This window comes from Gallus gallus, chromosome 2, assembly GCF_016699485.2.
Source record: "Gallus gallus isolate bGalGal1 chromosome 2, bGalGal1.mat.broiler.GRCg7b, whole genome shotgun sequence".
Classification (NCBI taxonomy): Eukaryota; Metazoa; Chordata; class Aves; order Galliformes; family Phasianidae; genus Gallus; species Gallus gallus.
The window spans coordinates 110,347,121-110,365,298 of record NC_052533.1 but is presented as its reverse complement, the minus strand read 5'-3'; the positions used below and the strand labels follow the sequence as shown (position 1 = coordinate 110,365,298).

Here is an 18,178-nt window from a genome sequence, read left to right as displayed (position 1 = left end):
TTAAGAGAAGTCTTACAAAATCTCCCTGACATTAAGGAAACAATTGCCTCATTTGACTCTCCTTCCAACAGCCATCTTCAGTGCATACCAAAAAGAAAACCTTAGACAAGAACCTGATCATTAGAATAATACTCAACAGGAGTAAATTATTATTATCTAATCATTTCTAGGAACTTTGCAAACAGACACTGTTGCTTGGTGGTATTATTTTGTAAACAGGAAGCATTCTTAAAGAGGCATCTGTATTGAACTGCTGAAGACTTTCACAACTATAATGTACAGTTCCCAAAATAACATGGAAATCATTTCAGCCGTGCAGCCTAAACTCACAAGTTCCAGAAACCATATATGCCAGAAATAGATAGATCTAAATTATCATTCTTCACATGATTTCTATTGTATTAAATTTACAAATGCAGAGATAACACATACAAATTCTTACTTTTGTATACTGGTCTATTTAATATTTTTTTCTGTTTTAGTCATGTGATTCAACACACTAACAGTAGCTAAGGCTTCAGGTTGCAGTTAGCTCAGGTAATAAAATATTTAGAACAACAGGCTATTTAGTAATTGTTAGAACTGAGAGTCAGGCATTTTCCAATCTTGCACATGACAGCAAAATTCTAGACCTAGTAATACAAAGAAATAGAGATTTATTAAATGAAAGGTAATGTTTTAGCCCTTCTCTAGGAGGAAAGTTAAAGGCTTTCTAAAGATTTGTTTAATGCATACAAGGTTTTAAGCAAATGATGGAGATGCGCTGACCAAAATCAATACATCTAGATCTTTTCACATAATAGTTTTTAGAAAGGCAAGAACTGAAACCTCAGTTATTTTCATGTGGTCTCTGTATAATTGAGATAAAGGAAATATTAATGCACCTTTTTGCCTGTTTTGGGCTTCTTTGCATTAGTGAATTCTTTGCATTCTCCTTCCCATACCAATCCAGCAAACTTTGTCTTCACCAGCAAAATTTTGCATCCCTAGCCCTTTGAGAAACTCCAGGGCATTGCTCTTATATCCAGGTTGTGTGCATATGCCTGTTCTGAAGAATTTTTCCCCAGGTTGTCAAGAGTATAATGAACTAATCCTGTTTCGCCACAAATTACATACCTGTTACAAGGAAATACAACCTCTTTCCCCTCGTTTCCTTCTTTATAGTTAATGACGATCTTATTCAAGAACCATCCATTACCTGTGTTGCAATAACAAAGGTTTATCATCTGAAATAATGTAGTTGTTTAAATAATAATAATAACACGGGAAAAAAAATGGCCAAGATGATATTCTGCATCAGAAAAACAGTTTCCATTAGGACAGAGTTCAACTAAATGATTAAATTAACACAATGAAAGCTGTATTATTCTCTGTCTATTGCAAGATCTACAATGTTGACTCTTCTCCATCTTGCTCTGTTGTAATTTTAAGGGGTGGGATTGTTTTTTTTTGCTTGGAGACAAGCATGTGCAAACATCTGTGAACTGCCAACACCATTCACATCCCAGCCTACATCTTTTTATTCCTCAAGATCAGGTACAAGGATGTTAGGACAAATCTGCTTATGCAGTTATATGACATTTGTGTGACTGCTATACTATTTGGTCCTTTGTGAGTGAAGTTATTCTACATAACAGTATTAATTAAAAGATAATTCATATCTACTGTTCCCATTTGCATGTGTTCTTACTTAGTTTCTGAAAATTATATGCCTTAGATTTCACAGTATATGTTCATTTGCATAAACTACAAAGTCAAAATATACATGTCTGCATGAACGTTCGATTAACTATTCTGATATAAACAAACATGTTAAAAGCAAACAGAAGGTGTTCTACTGAATATGTGGCAAGCCTCCTCAAAAAACTTTTCAAATCTCCTTTTTAAAAGTCTATATTTCAAGGGTATACTTTTGTTTATTTTAGTCTTCTGTAAAGAGAGAAAAGAGCCTTATTTACAGAACTTTTTTTTAATATGAAATATCATAATCATTATTGAAGGCTCTTTTTGCCCTCCTGCCCAAGGAAATAGAATGAAGAAATTTCATTTGATCTTGCAACAGCTACATTTTAAATTTATATAGTATTTAAATTACAAAGCATCTAAGCACTTTATATTATCCCCATCTAAACTTTCTGGTAGGTCAGAAAAGTCACTTTTACCAGTAAAGCCATGTAAGTTTTAACACACTTTTAGGTTCTATAAAAATTGTAAATATTAGTAACTTAAATAGAGAAAAGCAAAACAGACATTCCTAGGCTATTTTTCAAGTAATAAATACAGTCATCAGCGTAAGAGTAAGACTGAGTTATGACTGCTACCAGCCTACTACACTGATAGGAAAAAATGTTTAAGAACTTGATTTTACCAAAGAAAAAGCATTCCCATTAATTAATAGACAGGGCATTGTTCCAGTCTTGGTTTTGTTTGCTTGCTTGTTTGTTTTCTTCTCACAGAGTTTTATCTCTTCCAGATAGAGAAAAAAAATAGGATTGGCAAGCAAAGTGTTTATAATTTTCATTGATAAAAAGCATATATTAACAAACACAGAAAAAGTGTGCAAGAAAATTATTAATAATCTTGTTATTCTATCAGTTTTCCCTTTCTTCTCCATATTCTGCTGCACTGACTTTTGAACATACAGTGTACATGTGTAGAATCATAGAGTGTTGGTTTCTCTTAAAGATCATCATTATAAATGATGCTATGATTCTGTGATTCTACGTGATCAAAGGCTCATCTCTTCTCACAGGAACACAGTTCATATATTGGAATACAAGTACTTTTGAGATGGTTCCTCACAGGGCTGTTTCAGAACTATCAGCCTCAGTTTCCTGATATGAAACCCATCCAATGAGTCAGTGGGAGAGGCACAGCTGTTCAGAGCACCTTTTAGACTGACAGGCACTTCTACAGAAGTATTCCAATACAGAAGTATTCCAATACAGAAGTATTGGACTTATCACAGGACTCCACAAAGGAGCCTATCCCATGTGCACGTGTAGGTCTCAGCAGCAGCAAATGGATTCACACAACAGGTCACAGGGGTCCATGTAGTATCACTAAATGAAGGAGTTAGCATTTGTAGGTCAGGGTGTGTTATCTCGCAAACATCAAGATGGACTATCCAGAGAGTAGATGAAGAGGCCTGGAGACCCGGGATGCGAATTGATGACCTTCTGGGAACCAGGAAGTCTGTGCCAACTGACAGCAAGACTTCTGAGTGAAAGGGATTGCCTGAGAGACGTGTGTGTTTCTAGGTGTGTTTCTATTCACTGGAGGGATCCATAGTCCATGGATCTAGAGAGGTGTCTGTGTGTGCTTGGGGATCTGGATCTGTACCTACAGCTGGTCTGGGTGTGTGGGCCTCAGGATCTGGCTGGCCCAGATGCCAGCATCTGAGGAGAGTGAGGATCCAGAGCGATTACTGGGCAGACTGAGTGTCTAAGACCAGCTACTTGGTGCCTCATATATACATACATGCAACATGGTTGTATTTACAGACTGCCATTCTGATCAGTTGGAGAAGGGAATGGACTGAGGCCATTGGTCCTGTTTATGCCTGTGTGAGTTCTGAGTCTCTGTCTGCACTATGTGGCTGGCCATCGGAATATGAACTGAGTCTTGCTAATAAAAGGACAGTGGTAACAACTGCCACATTCATGCTGTTCTTTTAGACCACTTCCAATAACCATCCTAGTGACTGGTATAGTTCTCCTCGAAAGCTGTTTTCAAATACCCTGTTTCCACTGTGTCTACACTGCTTGCAACTTATCATTTGTTTCATAAGGTATGGCCTGAGTCATACCATTATTTGTTAGCATATTGAAGCAGAACAGCATGAGGGATATTTTGGTCAGAAGCAAACAGCTGTCCTATTTATCCTCATGCTGTGCCTTCCTGGCTGCATCCAGGTCTGGAAGTCCCTAGAAGTCAGCCATCTCCATTCCATGCAAAGGGTAAATGCACGGAGCAGAACTGCAGTTTGTGATTCAGACCCATGGCACATTAGGACCCTCAGCAAGTGTCCTCTATCTTTCTCCTATGCCTCAACCAGACCTCGGATGTTCCCTCATTGGAAATAACATACTGGCCTGGCCAAGATTCACAAGCAAACAGATAGATAAATCACTCTGAAACATAAAAAAGGAAGAAAGACTCTAATTGTACAAATATATGGAAGGAGATGGATCTTTCAGCAAATAAGACATCATCTAGTGACTCACAGCTGGCCAACGTCAGAGCCCTGCTGTCTAACATAAAGTTCCTTGTCATTGTTCAGTCACTGTAGCTGTGAGATTTATGCCTTGTAGTCTAGGAGCCTTCCAGTGAAGTTTACAGAAGGGACACTGCATTGCGGTAGGGTCCAAATACTCTGACACAGAGAAAGTTATGTTCCGAAAGGTACATAAACGAGATGATTACAAGAACATTTGCCAGCCACACAAAGAAACCTGCAAAAAATGACTATGACCCTGATCCTAAACGTTACAGAGGTCTCTCTCTCTCCTAGCCTAAGGAAAGCATGTATTTTATGATCCTTCCAGGATAGTTCCCAAATTAAGATTAAAGACCTTCTGCCCTATCTCTCAGGCAGGTGATATGATTAGAAGAGTGGATAGCCCCATCTCTAAAGAAACATTTACTCCTCCTTCTCAGCCACAAATGACTGTTTCTGTAGATGGCCTCTCTCCTAAATTACCAGAGTATTCTAGCACTCATCCATTGCCTTACCCCACTTCCAGTCACTTCAGGCTTATTTCAGGTTAGTATAGGACAGAGTTCAAAAGAAACTTGTGAGATCTGTCTGTACTGAGCACAATCAACAATTTTAATTACCTAGGTTTAAATGTTATCAAATAGGGAATTCAATCCATGTTCCTGTTTAGATGATTCTCCAATTAGAGAGATTTTGAAATCCATTTGAAATCTAGATTTGTAATATTGATCCTGTGATATAGCTTTGATGCCTATTATAGGAGAAGTGAAGAAAGAGATGGAAAATATGCTATATGTACTGGGGAACAGTACACTATGTCACACTGCCTTTTCAGTTATGTACTAGAGTTCTAGGTTTTGGAACTCTCAGGTATAATCATCCCTATTGCTGAAGACAGTAAAATCTAGAAAATTACAAAGATTAGAGAATCAGATTTACACCCTACACCAAGGCCAAACACTAAGGCTGCTTCTGTAATAGTCACAAGTCTTCTCAGAGCCTTGGACAGCACAGTCACCACACTGGGCATAGCTTGAGGTCATTTCAGAAGAGTGAAGGTCTTTTCCTGATTTAGTATCAAATGTAGCCTTGAGCAGCTTTAAAAACATTTCTGTATTTTTAAAAGGGGAAAATGTATTTTAAGGGGGAATGGTTTTAAACTAAGACAGGGGAGATTTAGGTAGCATATTAGGAGAAAGCTTTTCATACAGAGGGTGGTGACACACTGGAACAGGTTGCCCAAGGAGGTTGTGGATGCCCCATCCTTGGAGGCATTCAAGGCCAGGCTGGATGTGGCTCTGGGCAGCCTGGTCAAGTGGTTGGTGACCCTGCACATAGCAGAGGGGTTGGAGCTAGATGGTCTCTGAGGTCCTTTCCAACCCAGACCAGTCTATGATTCTATGAAAAGCGTCTCTTCGTAGCTACTAACCTGCAAACATATTTGCAGAATTTACATCTCCAATGGTTTCATATACCAGCCTTCTCCTCAATTACATCATTCCAGAGATGAGCAACGCAAAGGCTTATATAAAAATTATTCTCTATGAAAAATTGTTTTTTTTTTGAAAACACTACAAGATGAATGCAATGCCACATACAGGAGCAGGTCTACATTGACTTACACAGATTAAATTAATAACGAAATCTTCTCCCATTGCCCAAAGTAGCAAAGAAATAAGGCTATTAGATATTCAAAATTTGATTGGTAGCAAAGAAGATGTTGAACATCTTCATTTCTATTCCATTTGGTCTTTACTCTGTCTAATGAAAGATTATTTCACTTTTGTAAGCAACATTTTCATGAACTTTTTATATGCAAATGAATGGTGTTCTGTTATAAATAAACTTGAAAACAGAGTGGATTATTTGATATTAAATCTGTTTCCTCTTTACTGACCATTACCACTGTTTTTCACCATCCCATTACTGTGATTGCTCTGCAGGAAGACTTTTTATCACTGTAAGACCTTCTGTCCCATTCTGAATGAAGGATGCAATATAAATAACATGCATTACATTTAAAAAGGACTTGAAAAGAGATTGGTCTCTAGGAAGTTAAATCCTACCTGGACCAGTTCCATCATGGCTAATCAGAACTTTCTCCAAGTCTCCAAGTGAGACAGCCTTTATGAAGAAAATATCCATCTGTGGAAACATACAAGGAAAATAACAAAGGTCATAACCACAGCTATCATTTTAAGAGTATAGTTTTTTTCCTTTTTCAAAATAAATATGGGTTTCTTATATTGGTCTTGGCCAGACAGAACAAATATAAGAAAATTTTCCAAGGTGAAGAGCACCTTAAAAATATTCCACAGAACAGCACTTGATTCCTTTGGCATGACACAGTGATTAAATGCAAAGAACGTTTTGGTCATCTTTACAATTCTTTCTGCCTCAATAAGACTGGAAAAAACCTTGGGAATATGGATTTAGAGATTGATTCTAAAATTCATAATAATCTGCTCAGAAGAACAAAAATGGTATTTTTACTATTTTATTTGTATGTCTAATATAAATAAACAGCACTACATAAATTCTGCTATCCAGTGCTTTCAGAAAACAATTATTCCAAAATAAACAGATAAATATTATTCACATTATGTAATTCCGTATGTAACTTTGAATAAAGAAAATCTATGAGAAAGCAGCAAGCTATTTATATTAAAATAAGTAAACATGTTGAAGAAACAGTTTGCAAGCCACAATCTACTCTTACTGGTGAGAAGTAGCACTGATTTTACTTCACCTGTCCATGTTGAAACTTTACATTATTGTTCTTAGATCTATGGAGCTTCCTTTTGCCAGCATCTCCTCTTGTCCCAATAAGATTGATATAAACATTAAAATCTGTTCCAGCACCAAGTTTAGCACCTGTGTGTACGTGGATCTCATACACAAGCACTAGAAGAAGAAGAAGCTTGAAATTATCCTTACAGTTTATATAAGATTCAAAAGCTTTCTCATCAAAATTTGGCCAGAAGACTACAAGTTTGGAAGTAGTAACAGCTATCCATATGCCTGTCCCTTGTAGGTTCAAACCTCTTAATTCTTGACACACAAAAAACCCTGAAAATACTAAACTTTGCATTTATGCTGACTATAGTAGTCCATCCGCTCAAACCAGTCTATCTAGTAAATGTTCCCCTGTGCTTCATTTTCTTCTCTCACTCTATGTTTAGTATTCATGATTTCAGGACATAATTTGCAAAATCATTATTGTCAAGTTATCTGGAGACCTCCTCCTTAGGCATGGTCTCAGACAATAGTTATATTTCACTGCTACCAAGACAGCGTCAACCTCCAGATTTGTGCAAAACACAATTTTGTGATGCATATTCTTAATATGATTTTCTAACAAGAATAGTAATCATGAACCTCAGTAATTTTAGATTTTCACCTCACATGAGGTTCCACACAAGAACATGAAAGGATTTGCTCATCTATAAAAGGTGGACACCCAACCTGCTTTTGAATGTTTCATCATTTATCACTAGTGGATGCTAATTCTTCTAAAGAAAGCTCTGAATTAAAAGATATTTACAACTTTTTAATGTATCTTATTCTAGTCTAGAAAAAAGTCTTACACATAAAAAAATATACACGTTCAAGGAATTAAGGAATATAATGCAGAGTTACTATATTAATGTATTTTTCACCACAGCAATATCACTGTTTACCAGATAAGCATACTTATATTAAAAATAACTATTTGTAAAAGCTACATACTATTATATTTCATTGCATTTATTCTCATTCAGACTTACAAAAAAGTTCCTATTTACATTTTAATGGCAATTTTTCCATACAGTGTTTCTGTTCCATTCACAGCTGGTCACTTCTGCTTCTATCTAGTAGATCATAGAGGAGATTAACTGTTTCAGAAATGGAAAATTTTATAGCCCTTTTGAAATAAAGAAAGGTAGTGACAATCCTAACAACACTACCTTTAAGAGGGAAGGAGGTTGAAAACAGAAAAAGCTTGACACTGGAAAAAAATCCTACAAATATTTAAGTTGTATTACTCTTACACTACCAAATAGTAGAATCTTGCATTTCTATAAATTTTTCATTCACTGGACCCCAAGGCAACTTACAAGACTTAAACATCATACCACTGAACAAGTAATTTCTGATTCCCAGAAGAATATTTAAAGAGGTAGTAAAATAATATGGCAAACACTGAAGTGCAGAAAATATCCCCAGATGTATTCAAAAGTAGGTAAGAAATGATGATGACAGATAGTCTGCTTAGGAAATTAGAAAACTTTTAATTCACATTAAATAATCCAGAACCAGAAAGGATACCATCTCCAACTCAATGTCACTTACAACTGTGACTCAAAATTGGAGTAAAGTGTCCTGATCGATTTTATTATTTTCTACACTTCCAACCATTCATTGCAGCTCTCACATCCCTGTACTGTTATATCAGCATATAGACTGAGATATGAATAATGTCCACAATACACATTTTCAAAAAACAGTCTTAAGGTTTCTCACGGAACAAATCATGTTAAAAAAAAAATGGGAGGTATGGCTAGCAAGTAACAAAAGAAACAGATCTATTAATTTGCATACTTAAGTTATATATTCAACTATCATTTTATATCATAGAGTTTTAGACTCATGAAGCTACAGAATACATCAATTTTGAAGGGGCTCACAAGGATCATTGAACCCAACTCCTGGCTCCATGCAACTGCCCAAAATTCAAACCCTATGTCTGAGAGTATTGTTCAAATACTCCTGGGATTCAGTCAGCTTGGTGCTGCACTTACTGCCCTGGGCAGCCTGCTTCATGCCCACCGCCCTCTGGTGCAGATCCTGTCCTTACCCCCAGCTGCCCCTCCCCTGACACAGCTCCATGCCGTTCCCTCGGGCCCTGTTGCTGCCCCCAGAGTGCACAGCTCAGCGCTGCCCCCCCACTCCCTGTGAGGAGCTGCAGCTGCCCTGAGGTCCCCCCTCAGCTCCTCTGCTCTGGGCTGAGCAAACCTGGGGACCTCAGATGCTCCTCATACACCTCAACCTCTAGACCCTTCCCCATGTTCACAGCCCTCCACTGGTGGCTCTTTAATAGCTTTATGTCCTTCTTATGTTGAGGTGCCCGAAACTACACACAGTGCTCAAGGTGATGCCTAGTACTCATAACACTTTATCATTACTTTTGCTATATTCATGCTGCATATAGTTTAACAACAGGAGAATGCTAGACGAGTAAGACATTATTCAAAGGACAGAGGACAATGGGTGACAATATGCAATGAAAGGAAACATTCTAGAAAGCAAAGAGTCACACTGATGTCCCATTGTGAATGGGACAAAGTCTTTTCAGGGAGTGGGGAAGGTAAGAGATCACATTTCCAAAAGAAAACCTAAAGGTTATATTCAGTATTGCCATCCTTTTTAATAACAGAGCTAGACTACCTGTGGAGGAAGGCACTATGGATCAGCATGAAGTCTCCTTCATGCTTTTACGTTCTTACATTGTCATTCTGAAAAAGGAAAATATCAGTGGGAGCTAAGGAAAGGGCTTAGCCAAGGAAAGACTGACTATGCTATGACTGTTTATACACAAAGATTGGGGTCTATATTATTTACACCTACAAGTAATTCCCATAATCAAAACTGTAAAATTTTCATAATGGTAACTACTACTCTAAAGCATAGTCAAGGCTATTTTAAGAAACCCCTTAACAATAAAAGATCACTAGAAAGGAATACAAATGAATTTTTTTCCTTTCTGGAGGGACACCAAACCAAATGGATTAAGTACAGGAAATGCCAGAACAGAAGAGACAATTAGAACACAACACAAAGATATTAGGAGCTAAATAAATGACAGATCCTTTTGTAGCTCTGCACTTCTCTTTGGTAACCAGAGAGATGATAATGATCTAATCAAGTACATTCTATTGCCACAAGCCTAAATAATTCAGTCTGAAGTAGAAAACATGTACATGTTGAAATGTAAAGAACTGAAAAATATTTTCCATTTTCCTTGCATCTATAAATCTCTCACCATCTGGAGAATGTTAGATCTGGCATTTATTTAGACTACACAGTCTGTATTATTTAGAAAAGAACCTTCTTAACAAAAAGACCAGATTATACTTCATTTTTTTATATGTATTAACAATACTCTATGAACTAGGCTGCTGTATTAGGATAATAAATGGAATGCTCCTTTACCTTAGCTTGCTTGTATGTTCCAACACATTTTATAGGTAACTCACAGTTTAAAAAATAAAAATAAAAGGCAAGGAAAATATTCTCCAAAAATGTCCTGCACGTGCCACTACAGAAAACTGTTTGGATATAAGATAAGCTTTCAGTGAATAGACTGCATAGGTTAAATATTTCCTCTAAAAATGGCAACCTAGGTACAGAGTAACTCGATCAGATGCAATTTTTTCAAACTGTCAAGTAGTTCCTCTATGTTGCAGAATAGATACAAAAGATGTTAGTGTTAATGGCTGCTGAGCTAGGGATTGCTTAAATACAATGACAATACATGCCACTATATAACAGATAAGGCAAGGCATACCAGCTGTTTGATGAACACTTGAGACAGACACAACCAAGTCTGGAGAACAATCCTATCAGCTGAATACACTGCTGAGATGGCAAGACTCACCATATGTGAAATTTGCTTGTTTGTCGTTTTCTGTTCATTATTTGTTGTGTGCGCATGGTAAAACAAGAAGACCTTAGAAAGTATGCTCAGCCTCTGTACCTGGTTTCATTTCCTTTGAGAAACTGATCTACTCTAAGGTCCCCACTGTTGCAACACCTGAAATAGAGACATGCTTCACAGCAGTAAGAAAAAGCAATCACACAACTTTGAGAATTACAGCTCTATGGCCTGATCCTCTCCTCTGCAGCAGCATTTTTGTTTTACTATATGCTACTGATTTAATGAAACTACATCAGCAGAAAACTGAGATGGCAAAAAAATAGAGATAGAAAAAAAAAAGAAAAAAATAGGCAAAAAAAAGTTGAAAAATATAACAACTATTGAAAAGAAGTCATGAAATACTGTTTCAACGCTCAGAGGGACCTGTTAGATTTGCATTTAGGCAGCTATATCTAATGTGGGGTGCATCAGAGTGACAAAATGTCCTGAAAAATGCACTAACTTTGATAAAGGATATAAGAGGATTAATTAACACAGAATGGCTGGAAGAAACTTCAGGTAGCACTCACTAGAAAATAAAGTGACCTTCTGGAAAGTAAGAGATGGAGATTTACAAGTTCTTAAATGGATGATTAAGACAAGCTTAACAATCAAACAGAAAACTCTGAGAAATGGATGCATAGATGAAAAAGTTGAAAGAAGAGAGAGAAAATGTTTTCAGACAGAAGTGTTGAGCTTCTAAATGGCTGTACAAAAGACAGACACCAAATTAGTATAACAACTATGCTTAAAAATGGCACAGGTGCTTAATACCAAAAGGAGTATAAGAGTTACTGAGCAGTCAGTGTATAAATTTCAAATCTATAGTCTCTTAGTAACAACACACTACTGCTACTTCTTGAGATATTATCTCGAGACTTCTGGTGTTTTGTTATGTCCTAACTCCAGCTTCTGGCTTCTATTGATAACATTTTCATGAACATGAACTACCTGGACAAAAGTGAGAAAGAAAGGAAGTTCTGTTTCTTGTGATCATGAAGAAAATGTGAACTAAGGGCATATGAGGGCAACAAAATACAACTTAAAGAAGCCTTTTTTTTTTTTTTTTTTTCCCCAGATTTCTAATTCTGGTCTCCTGAATCCAGGTTTCCAGTGTAGAAGATAAGGTACATTTCATCAATGGCAAGAGTTAGTTTGACCCCCAACCTGTGAGCACAGAATATATCTCTCATTTCCTTCTGAAGAAGTGATGTACAGAATTCAGTCACAAGCAGCAAAATTTGTTCTGCATTAAAGACTATATAAATATTTTGATATGTTTTGAGAGGAGAAAATAATAATCATAATACGGTTGAAGAAGAATTTATCAGTGAGAATAACAGAAAAGCTTTCATGGCAGAAATATTTGTATTTTCATGCTGACTTCGTACAGGTTACTGACTCACTGTTCTTTCCACAGTAATTTTAATAAAGCAGTCATTAATTTAGAATTCCATTTAAGAGTAGAGGAATTTCAGGCATATAGAACTATCACATTATTCATACATTAAATAGGTTTCCTCCACATTGCAGCTGAGCCCAATGACACTGGTGTACTTAGAAGAGCACACTAGTTTGAATCAAGAAACTGAATTCCCTGATTGGCCCACCTTATTTCTTTCTTGCTTGCTGATTTTAGAGCAAAATAATAGATCCTTTTTTGATGAAACTAAACCAGAGGATACATTCCAGGAAAACAATTAAGATGATCTTGCCAGAAACTGGCAATATGTCCAATTGGCAATGAGAATGAGCCCAGACTTAGTTCCCCTTTAAAGCACATGTTGAGGATGCTGGTTTCTTAGCTCACTGAGTTTTTAACACTTACTGCTTCACTGGACAAATCCACTCCTGTCAGTCTGCCAGTGCAAACAGACAAACTGGCCAAAGAACACAAAACATAGAGAGACACTAATTGCTATACAACGTTAAAATTGTCGGACTGCTTCTATCCGGTCCTCATCTAAGAATGGTGATCCAAGATATCAGGACACTGCAACATGGTACTGCTCCAGGCTCTTTGCTTCTCTATGATATTCTTACTTTAATGAAATTATCATTTTACTTTGATTCATTAAACAGAAAGACTGAATCTCTGTCATAGCATTTTATCATTTAGCACTTGCCACCTGATCTGCAGAAGTAATATTTGGCATTTTGCCATGACAGAAGGGTAAAATATGGATTGGCGCAGCATTAAGTCTAAAAGGGTACAAATTCTTACTGGCTGATAGTGTTTGAGAGGTACTGTCTTCCCCAGAAGTGAAGCATAGACTTTTTGAGGAATTACAAATACAAAAACCCTATCAACTGAAGATGTTTCTATTACAATTACAGAATCAGAGTTTCTAATATCTGCTTTCATTTACTCCCGGTATTTAGAGCAATATTGTAAAAAATATATATGGAAAATTTTGAGTGATTTAATAGAAGTAATTATCCTAAGGGTCTAGCACTGGAAATTCAAGCTAGATCCTTGCACATGAAGGTCTTTCCATGTTCAGCCTCAGTACTTAGGTATATAAACATAAGATATATGTAGGGAATGGGTCTGGTGTTATCTATTCATTGTAGAACTATGAGAGGGCTTTTCAGAAGCTGCTCATGGCAGTGAGGAGAAATGCAAATTGAAACTTTTTGTTTGAACATAAATTTTTCTCAAGTTTAGGGGATGAGAAAATATTCCAGTGGTGTTTTCCTTTTGCTGGTTTTTGAGCAGGAGGAAGAAGGGGAAAAGGTGTTTGGAGTCTCTGGACTCTGACATTTACTCTCCCAGTCACAGTCCTAGGCTTTTGCACAACAGTTACAGCACATCTCTAGGGTGGGTTGACATAGGTGGGGTAATGTATGCACTGAGATGTCAGCTGTAATACTGCAGTGCCACAGCCTCAAATAACAGCCACAGAAATACAGCCATATTTCAGACATAGATTCTCAAACTACCCGAGTAGACCAATGATCAGATCTTCCTAGTCAGTTATTTTGCTTCCGCCACTGTAGAAGATCAGTTGCTTCAGAGGAAAGAAGAAAGAAAAAAAAGAAAACTAGCAAGCCATGTGATGCACATAAAGCAACTTAACAGAAGAAAATTTCTGAACTACTGTCAGGATTTCACAGCCCCAGCAATTTCATCTTGAGGAGCACAGAGGAGATAATAAACTTCAGAGCACTTCAACTTCGAAAAAAGCACACTTACAAATCAGTTTTACAATAGGAAAGAGAAGCTTGGCTATTTACATAAGTAGTCAGTGCCACGTAGTCAGTGCCACCTGAGTGATTAAACATGGATATAAATTTTGTAGAGATAATGCTTGAGTCATTACTATTGCTTTGGTCATCTTTTGCACTACGTCAGGCAGTCGGCACATCCTAACCTCTTTCTGTATTTCCGTAAGTGGAAAATATGTCTGAATCGTCTAAGCTCGAATTTTTCCTGCCTCACCCTCAATACGTGTCTTCTGTTTCAAATCAGTACAGTATTCCTTCAGCTAAGCAAAGATTCCCATTTGAAGTTTATAGTCTCATAAACAGTAAGATAACTCAAAACATCTTGTATCATGCATCCCCTTACATCAAAAGTTCAGCCCTATCTGAAGACAATCAATTCTCCATGTTAGGTTGGGTGTAAGGTATTCCTCTGTGTGTTCCTCTGCACACACACAGAGGAATGTACCGGCAATGGGAGCCCAAACAGCACCCTACTCTGGATTCTCCCAGGCCTACCACAAAAGCCATCAGCCCATCTACACAAGCACGGGGGCACAAGTGCAGGTGAGAACCCATATTAAGGACTCAGACAAACTGACACCCTGTCTGATCCCTTCTTAGGGCTGTCCCAGGACAGCCTCATCCCCAGTGCCCAGGTGTGAAACCCATGACAATGAGTTAGTGCCAGGGCAACTTATTTTCATAGAGCGACACTTAAGCTATTTATGAAGTTCTGGACATGATGACAAAATTCCAATGCCCATAACTTGGAAAACTGTTGAACAATTTTTGCTTAGTTTGGTAAACCAAAAATAATGTCTGGAACTGCTAGAAAAAGTGAGACTAGGTGGAGAAATAACCAAAAGAATTATGATGGAGTAGACCTCCAGGGATGACCTGGTTCAACAGCACGCTTCAGAGAGTTAAAGAAAAGCTCTCAGAATCTGAAAGTAGATCAGAAGTTGATTAAAAGAAGTTAGGAGAAAAAAAAAAAAAAGACAAGGAATCAAAAATCAGATCAGCTCCATAGTTTTGGGACCTTGTAGGGTAGGTAGTAGAGTTTGGTTGGTTGAAGTGGAGGAAAAATAAAAAAGGATAAGGGAAAAATTACACTTTCTTCTAAGGAATAAGCTGAGTAATAACATGTTAAAGAACAGTAAATTTAAGGAAAAAAAAGTGCCTTCTGAGCTAAATTTATATTTATTTATTTTACTTAAAATTTTTAGCACGAGATTTTCATAGTTAAGTAAATGTATTACTACTAGAAGATACAAAATTGATTTGAAAGTACGGGACATAAATTACAAAATCATATCAGATTATCATTAAGCAATAAATAGTATATCATTTGTTCTGCTGGAGAAAATGATTTGATGTGGTTTGGCCAGTACTTGTAGGCAATTAGCTTTTAAATGGGAAATGCAGATGGATAGTATTTCATTTGCTTGTTCTTTAGAAACTAAATAGGAAATCCTTGGGAGGCCTTGCTGAGTTTACATTGATATTCAATTTGAATGTGCCTGAAATCAATAAGTAATTTGTAAACCTTACAATTTCAGGAAATTTCTAAATCCTTTCTAATATATCTTTGCACACAATCTTGAGACAAATATTTTAATGAAGTTAATGCTTTTGCTAACGCAATGAAAAAAGCAGTAATTGAATGATTAGAAAAACTAAATAAATTTGCTGCTTTAAAAATATTCCTAGACTTTGACAGCACTGACCTGACTTTTCACCTTTCCTCATGTTGAACTAATGGTTTTTATAACTTAAGTGACTTTTCTATTATTTTTTTACTGGAGCTGCATAGACTTTTATGTCACTGTAATAAACTGCATGTATTGTGGTATACAAACCATAGAGCCCTGCTCATCCTGATCACTCTTGGTTTCAGAAATTTCCTATTAAAGTCACTAAATACGCTGTAGAATAGTTAAAATAGAAGAGCAGAAGGGAAAGGTGAGCTGGCACGTGTATCTCAGTATCTTTTGGCATCTTTAACAAAGATCAGTAGCCTTCTTTGACCTTGAAACCCACGAAAACATTCAAACATCACCAGCATTTACTGCTTAACCAGAGAATTATATTATCCTAAGATTTTCCACTTGTTAAATATTTTTCTCTGAAATGATTTTACCTCATGAACTATACGATGATCCATTTTTATGCTGAGCCACTGAATCCTTGCAATGGTCACTACTTAATTTCAAAAACAGTTTGCTTAAATGATAACACCTATCTCTGCAAGGCTTACCACTGTTGGACAGTATTTTCTACCAGATGAGTCACTGTCATTCTGTTAATTTCAAAAGCATTCGATAAAAAAAAAAAAAAAAAAACATTGTGCTAAATGATTACGCTAGCTCCCTATTCCTCTGTAGAAGCCAAGGACCATTTGAATAATAACTTTATATGAGGGGCTATTTACTGCTTCGCTTGAAGAGAGCGGAGTGCAACAAAGCTGTGGATAAACTTTCAGGTCACAGAACTGCCACTCTGTAGCCAACCATTTCTCCGTTAATGGCTGTGACTTGAGTCTGATTTGAAAATGTGCACGTGATGATTCAGATCACTGATGATTCAGATCACTAGTAAAGAATGTTTAGCAACACAAGAAAGGATGATACTGAGCTTACTAAAAGGAACATGCTGCTAGACGACATTACATACTTCGGTACTCCTTAATTTCCTGCCTTATGTAAATAGGCTAGTTACTCTGAAGAGAAGCATTTATCAGTGATTTAGGAGCACTTTAACACACCAAGAATGTTAAGAGGAGTAAGATACCCTGGCATAGCTATTATTCTGATGGTGAGACGGGAGGGAGTGGGGCAGGGTGATCGCTTTCCGCTTCTTTCGAACTAGAAAGCATCTTGTAATGGAAGGGTTTGTTTCACGGTTATGTTAACTTTTCAACAATCTTCCCTGGAAGAAATATGAAAAGCTGTCATGTACTCACAGAATGAGGCTAGTGAACACATAATCTAACATACTGAGCACGTACATGGCAAAATTTCCTTTGTAGGGTTTCTTATTGCCACTTCTCTCCATGTATCACCTTCTCCCTTGTCTTCTGCAAGCCAGCACTCTATGGACAGACAAATTTCTTGAGAAAGAGGTGACAGTCTTTCAAGTCTGACTTCCTCCAGGTACCAGCTGGGATCATTACCAGTGTTGTCATGGCCAATGCGGATTTTATATAGCTGCCCAAGATCCCTGAGATTAATCTGTAACAAGAAAAAAAAAATCACAGATTTGAATTAAAAAATTAATCCTATTATATTTTAACAATTCTTCTCACACTGGGCATGCAAGCTTAGTGTCCTTCTAACACATAACTAGAATTCTTTTCCTCACAAAATGATGCTTTAATATACGATGAATGTGAGAGCAATCAAGCAAAAGCATATGAAGTAGTCTAAGAGTAATTTAATTGACTTGATTACCGTATGATTTGAAGTGACAAAAGGGCTCAAACAATTCAGTTCCTTTTAAGATCTCTTGACAGAATCCTTTTGGTAGTGTGGTAATGAAAGCTTCTAATTCTATACAAATATTTTAATAATCAGAAGTATCTTCAGTAAATACTGCACACAATGATATATTTTACAGTCCACAGAATTACTGTGAGCAGAGCTCCATTAACTATTCCTGCCACTTATCAGTCTGCTGTGGCACACTTTTCCCTTTGTCTTCTGTGTTTATGTGTATTGGTGTCAGGGTTAACTGTTTCTGTAAGTGCTGACGCCAGAGTGCAGCAAATTTAAACAATAAAACATGGCTATGTCACATTGAATACTGCAGCCCTGAAATAAGAACTACTTTGTTTTGGTCTGCAGAAGTTTTTTTGAGCAGTGCTGATGGCAGGAACCTAAGCACAAAAGCAAGGTTAACTGCTCTCATTTCATTGATGTTTTTGAAAGCTCGTGGAAAGGGGAAAATAATCACAGAAGGGGAAAATAAATTTTTTAAAAAAAATTTGAAAATGTTTATTTTACCTATTTGCTACTGTTTGACATTAAAAAAAAATTGGGGAGGAGTGTGGGTAAAGGAAGGGCACAGACAGACAAGCA

At 36.9% G+C, this 18,178-nt stretch overlaps 1 protein-coding gene across 1 annotated transcript in view; it reads right to left on the bottom strand.

The window, feature by feature from the left end:
- RP1 (RP1 axonemal microtubule associated) overlaps positions 1–18,178 on the bottom strand; it is a 200,459-nt gene that overhangs the window by 86,686 nt on the left and 95,595 nt on the right. Inside the window, exons 26-29 of the mRNA XM_040685413.2 lie at positions 17,110–17,332; positions 6,969–7,123; positions 6,286–6,364; positions 1,117–1,198 (exon numbers count right to left, since the gene is read on the bottom strand). Of these exons, the coding sequence (XP_040541347.1) occupies positions 1,117–1,198; positions 6,286–6,364; positions 6,969–7,123; positions 17,110–17,332 (539 nt within the window). The remainder of the gene's footprint in view (positions 1–1,116; positions 1,199–6,285; positions 6,365–6,968; positions 7,124–17,109; positions 17,333–18,178) is intronic.